This window comes from Mandrillus leucophaeus, unplaced genomic scaffold (genome assembly GCF_000951045.1).
Source record: "Mandrillus leucophaeus isolate KB7577 unplaced genomic scaffold, Mleu.le_1.0 Scaffold276, whole genome shotgun sequence".
Classification (NCBI taxonomy): domain Eukaryota; kingdom Metazoa; phylum Chordata; class Mammalia; order Primates; family Cercopithecidae; genus Mandrillus; species Mandrillus leucophaeus.
Genome location: NW_012102876.1, coordinates 3,296,278 through 3,302,744, shown reverse-complemented (window position 1 = coordinate 3,302,744; position 6,467 = coordinate 3,296,278). Strand labels below are relative to the sequence as shown.

Here is a 6,467-nt window from a genome sequence, read left to right as displayed (position 1 = left end):
CACAAAAAATTACCCAGGCACAGTGGCCCACGCCTGTAGTCCCAACTATGGGGGAGGCTGAGGTGGGAGGATCACCTGAGCCCAGGAGATTGAGGTTGCAATAATCCATGACTGCACTCCAGCCTGGACAACAGAGTGATACTCTGTCTCAAAAAAAAAAAAAAAAAAAATTAAGGCAACTTTTGCATTCTATAATGTATATTGTTTGGTATATAGAAATGTTTTCTTCTTAAATTTTTGAGTAAAATGGATGCTCCTGGAAGAAGTGGCAGGTTTATTTTGTCATTCTACATTTATGTCCCACATCCCCACCCCCCACTGCTGTGTACACCCGGGGTACACGTACCCAAATGTGAAGATATTGTCCATCATAGGCTTTTACTCTTGGTGCAGAATGTCCTCACTCCACAGCCTAGTCTCTCCACTACCTAACTGTCCACAGCCTACCCCTAAATTCAAGGCCTAGCTCCACTGTCACTTCCCCTATGAAGTCATCCCAGAATCTCCTCAAGCTAAAAATCATCATTGCCTCTAGAAGAACACCCTCAGTTCTTTTCGTGTACTTTATTTATCCCTGGACAAGTACCACCTTATTAGCCTTTTGTGCCTTTGGCTTATTTTCCGCCTAACATGTCAGCTACTTGAGAAGAGGGTCTATGCCTGATTTCTCTCTGTGTCTACTATGGAAACTGGCACCATATATTTAGCAGGGACTCAACACATGCTGAACATATCTTCAGACTAATAATCACAATAATGAAGGGCAAATGTCACATGGATGCCTGGTTCATGCAAACCTCTGCTCTGTGGTGTGTTTGTACTTGGCTATAACAGGTCTGTGGCTTAGAAATGGGTGGTAGTATGCTGCCTTCAGTGTCATAATGGCTCATTTTATAGCTGGAAATGACTCTGGTTCAGGCTGGAAGGATTCACCCAACAATGATTAAATAGCAATGAAAATGGGATCATACCTTAATATTGTCTTCTGGCCAAGAGTTCAGCATTGTTGCAAGATGGCCCTTGTCATGAATGGTGATGAACAGTCCACTAAAAGAAACAAAACATGTACACACAGAGAAACCAGGCAGTCAGACTAGGAACTGAGCAAAGTCCATAGTAGTAGGTAGTCTCCTGCCCAGAGCCCCAGCAGTTTAGAGGGTCATCCTCAGGCTTTCTTCCAATTGCTTCTCTCCACAGGGCAAGGAGTCCATGGGGCCAAGGGGTGTGCCTGCCTGGAGCCTGTGCTCCCCAGAGTCTGTGCCCTTCTTTCCTTCCTCTAGACCAATACCCAGGATACCAGAATTCCCTGACCGAATGGCCCCAAGGCTGATTCCAGGGACTGGAAGAGGGACAGCCTCTTCTCCAGGTCCCTTCTCCCAAGTACAGACCACACTGCAGTGGCTGGATCCCTAGGGCTGAGTCCATGACTGAAACTTGGACGTGTGAGTTGGGATGTTCAGACACATGTGCATGAGGTTCTTGCAGTGGGGGATGGAGTTGGGGATAGGAAGAGAGGTGAGTGACAGTCCTGAGCTACTCCATCATCACACACACACACGCACGCGCGCACGAAGGCAATGGGGGTTGGCCAAGAGCAGACAGATACTGGAGGGGAATCAAGCTTTGAAAGCAGGAATTATACCTTTTGGGATCTGCAAGTTTGCAGCTTTTTGCCTGAAGGCAGTCCAATCTGCAGGCAACTTGGGTCAGCAGAGGCCAAAGTCTTAATAGCTAGAGGTATCAGATAATAGAGCTGGGGCTAGAAGAGAAGCCAGGAAATGGAGAGGGGGTGGATTCTGGAAGGGGACAAGCCACAGAAAGGATAAACTCCCAAATCTACCCAAATTATTGGCTGACCACTAAACTATGTACACACAGAGGGACTGGCAAAAAATAAGTACAGCTGGAATCTGAAAGAACCAAGCAGAGATTTCAGTTATTGCTGATTAGGAGAGACAGAGTTGGGAATTTGAGTCCAGCCAAATCAACTCCCTCCTAGAACAAACATTACTCATCTGAGAAATAAAACAGAATCCAGAGTCCATAGAATCTAGGGTACATTGAAGTCCATTATAATATTCTGCTTACTTTATATATGTTAGAAATTTTCCATAATAAAAAAATTAAAACAAAATAAAACAACTACAAAAACACCACTGAACCCCAAACTGTTCCTGGCCTCCATATTTCTTGCCAGGACTGTTCTTTCAGTCTCCTCCCTTCCATTGCCAAACTTCCTAAAAGTATTGCCTAGACTAACTGCTTCCATTTGTTCCTCTCCCATTCATTCCTCAACCCACTGCAGCGTATCTTGTCTCAACATCATGCTGCCAAAACTGCTCTTGCAAAGGCTACCAATGACCTTCATATTCCTAAATGCAATGGACACTCATCAGTCCCCATTTCCTTTGTCTTCTTGGTAGCATCCAACACTTTTCATCACTCCCCTACCCAACTTTTGTCTTTTGTGACTCCATTTTCTTTGAGTTTTCCTCCTACTTCTCTGCTGCTCCTTCTCAGTCTCTTATGTTGGGTAAGTCATCCAGCCATTATGCATTAAAGTTCCTCAAAAATCTGTACTATCCCACTTTTTTTCTTACTCTTATTCTTTCTATTTGTGATCTTATCAATACCCAAGGCTTTTGGCCAATGACTCTCAAATATCTATAGATCAGCGTTTCTCACCTTTGGCACTATTGACATTTTGGGTTGGATAATTCTTTGATGTGAAGGGTGTGGTTGTCCTGTACATTGCAGCATGTTGGCAACATCCTTGGCCTCTACTTTCCAGATACCAGTAGCACCTCTCACTACATTGTGACAACCAAGAATATCTCCAGACATTGGCAAATGTCCCCTGGAGGAAAAAAATTATCCCTGATTTTAGAGCCACTGCACTAGACCTTTTATTTAACTGCCTACCTGACATTTCCCTGTGCATACCTCAAAGGTACTTCAAACTTAGCATGTACCAAAACAAATTTATCATCTAATCTTCCATCATTACGACTCAAATACAAGACAAAACAAAGACTCAAGACAAAACTGATTCTCTTTCCTACTCCCTTTCTCAGTGAATATTTCCCCTTACATATCTAATTTAACAATTCCAACCCCTTGAAATAATCCTTGATGGTCTCCTCCCTTTGTTTATACAACCCATTGCCAAGTTCTTCATTTGTACTTTCTCAATAACTCCTGGTTCAAACACTGCTTTCATCAGTAACACTACCTCCTTTATCCAGGCTTCCAATATCTGTTGCCTGAAGTGCTGCAATAACTTTGTAACATCCACTCTTGCCTCTCTCCTATTTTCTATATGCTAGTGAGAGTGATGTTCTTGAAATCAATGACTCATTGTTTTATTTCTTGTGCTAAAAATAGAATAAAGACCAAAGTCCTCAACATGCCTACAGAATCTTGTCTGGCTCTTGCCAACTTCCTTACTTCATCTTGTTCCACTCCTCTTCTCCCTCCACATTCTTCAGCCACACTGGTCTTTTTCCATTCCTTTATGTGCCATGTTCTTCCTACCCCGGTGCTACTTTGAAATCACCTTTGCAAAGATTATGACAGTGAGAGAAATCTAGCATGGCTGTCTTCATTTTGCTTCTAGTCTTGCAGGCTGGCTGTCCTCACTGATTATTGGGCGTGGGGCCAGGCTAACCATGGGAGGAATTTAGTTTCTAATTTAACTTTGAAGCAAGTGTGATAATAGTGTTTCCCTGAAACTGATCCCTTCTGTGTTCAGTTTTGTGGGCTGAAACTGCCTTTGTAAGACTAAGGAAAGGCCACAAGATTAGGATTATGGAAAGGGCCTGACCTCTGCTAAAACGTGGGCATAGTTTCTATAATCCCTTACTGCTCAGCAGCCATGTGGCTTGAGGTCACAGATTTTTGACTTCCCTAATTGTTTCTATAGATAACATCACTATTGCAGGACCTAAGATTGGTCTTTTGAGATGTTTTTCAGATTTTTGTATTCTGGCAACCAACTGACCCCACCAAGACCCATGACTTATGACTCAAATGGTCCTATGGACCCTACCCAGAGGTGGGCTCAGTGCACAAGAACCATTTTCCACACTCTTATCATTCCGTCCCCAATCAATCAGCAGTGCCCATTCGCTAGCCTCCTGCCCACTGAATTATCCATAAAATCCCTAGCTTCTGAGTTCTCAGGAGGCTGAGTCACTCCCTCCTCTCAGCTGCCTTGTGTTAATTAAACCCTTCCTTTACTGCAATACCATGGTCTTCGTGAATTGCTTTTGTCTGTACAGTGGGCAAGAAGAACCCTTTGGGCAATTACAAGTTCACATACCATTCCTTCTGCCTAATACACATGCTTCTCCTCACACTTTAGTTAATTCATACTCATGCTCTTGATAACTTCCAATTCAAAGTAGAGGCTCTCTGCTATATGCTCTTAAAGTACTCCATCCCTACATAAACAAACTTGTCACATTTATTTGTATGACTATTTGATTAATAATCCCCATCCCATTCATTAGACTGAACTTCAGAGGGCAAAGTGTACATCTATTTTGGTTGTTATTGTTTACCACTGTTATCCCTAAGCTTAGTCCATAATAGATACTCAATGCACAATTTCTGAAGAAATGGAAAATGAATACATGAATGATGATAATGATAGCTGAGGGATAAGGATGAAAAGTGTTGAATAAAGCTGGAAGAGAGTTGGAACAAAGGCAACTTGTGTGTGTGCTATGTTGTATCATGTTCAAGGGATCATGTGGGTTGTGCTGTTGCCTGTGGCTTAGAGCAGGAAAATGAACACGTGGAGATGGTGGATGAATGAGGAAAGAGGAAAACACCAGAATTTAAGACTTGGGGAGTGCAAGGCTCCATTTATCACACTGAAGTGGGCCAAGGTAGGTATTTGAATTAACTTACTCATAAAGTTTGAGAGCAAGGTCCAGGTGAAGGGTACCAGAATATGCCATCCTAAAATGCGCCTGTTTGACCTGTAGATGATTTTGAGCTAAAGACCATCTAGAATAACCAGAGGCAGGAAAAGCTCTAAAAAAAAAGGGCATGAGTTTTTCTTTTGTAAAGGAAATTTACTTTGATAAAGGAAATCTCCACTTGCAGAGATGTCTGCTTCTCCCTTACCAGGAAGAGGAAGACTCTTAACAACTCCTGTCAATGGAGAAGGCAAACAAAGGGGTAAGATCCATGCACTATTTTAGACCTTACCAAAGCTCTGGTGTGGTTAGTTAAACACAGGATAGGTGTGAATACTTAAATTATCTATGTACATTAAAATAGGCCCTCTTTGTTGAAGATAAGGAGAGGGAGGAGGGACACTTAAAATGAACATTTTTACATTTAAACTAGAGCTACTAAATTTCAAAGAACTCTTTTTTCTTTTCCTACATGTACAATTTCATGCTCTGCACTGCAAAAATAACACCTTTTGAAATGCATTAAGAGTTTTTAACCACTTCTCAAAGTGCTTTCCCATCTATTGCCTAAACTGTGGCTAGCTACAAAGGATTTTGAAAGGATTGCCCTGGCTGGGGATTTTGAGATGTCAAATCTTTATTTTACTTATATAATAAAGTCCAAAGACTTTATTTTATAAATAAGGACATTAAAGTCCAGAGAGGTGAAGTGACTTGTCCAAGGTCACACAGCTCATAAGCAGCTGGGTCTGCCTGAAGCAGGATCCTGAGCCCGATGCACTTTCCACTAATGCAGAATATTGGTTTTCTCAAGGATGTAGTTCTTGACCGAGACCTAGAGGAGGGAAGTGTGCCAAACAGAAGCACTTTGGGGTCCCTAATAGTTTTCTTTGATGTATATTGAGGAAGTAAAATGTGCAGGGCTAGGGATTATTATGATAAGCAGATGTATTGCAGGTCCCAGCCAGAACCCTGCCCATCCTTCCATTTCCTGGCAGTACTGCATGTAAAGCAGCTCAAAGAAGATACAGTACCCCCTGGGAAGAACACCTCTTCAATGACCTCAGCAATGTATTTACAGATTTAGCCTATTTTCACTCAGAGGCTACCATTTTCTCCAGCAGTAACTAGTGATGGGGTTGGTTCTTATCTGTTTCCATGATGATATAGTGGTTTGGGTCCCCATCCAAATCTCGTCTTGAATTGTAATCTCCATGTGTCAAGGGAGGAACCTGTAATCCCCACGTGTGGAGAGAAGGAGGTGAATGAATTATGGGGGCAGTTTCCTACATGCTGTTCTTGTGATAGTGAGTGAGTTCTCATGAGATCTGATAGTTTAATAAGCATCTGGCATTTCCCCTGCTTGCACTTCTCTCTCCTGCCGCCTTGTGAAGAAGGTGCCTGCTTCCCCTTTGCCTTCTGCCATGATTATAAGTTTCCTGAGGCCTCCCCAGCTATGCAGAACTGCAAGTCAATTAAATCTCTTTTCTTTATAAATTACCTAGCCTCTGCTATTTCTTTATAGCAGCATGAGAACAGACT

At 42.4% G+C, this 6,467-nt stretch overlaps 1 protein-coding gene across 1 annotated transcript in view; it reads right to left on the bottom strand.

Annotated features, from left to right (window-relative positions):
- ME3 (malic enzyme 3, NADP(+)-dependent, mitochondrial) overlaps positions 1–6,467 on the bottom strand; it is a 216,336-nt gene that overhangs the window by 70,946 nt on the left and 138,923 nt on the right. The window contains exon 4 of the mRNA XM_011984908.1: positions 972–1,047. Within this exon, the coding sequence (XP_011840298.1) occupies positions 972–1,047 (76 nt within the window). The remainder of the gene's footprint in view (positions 1–971; positions 1,048–6,467) is intronic.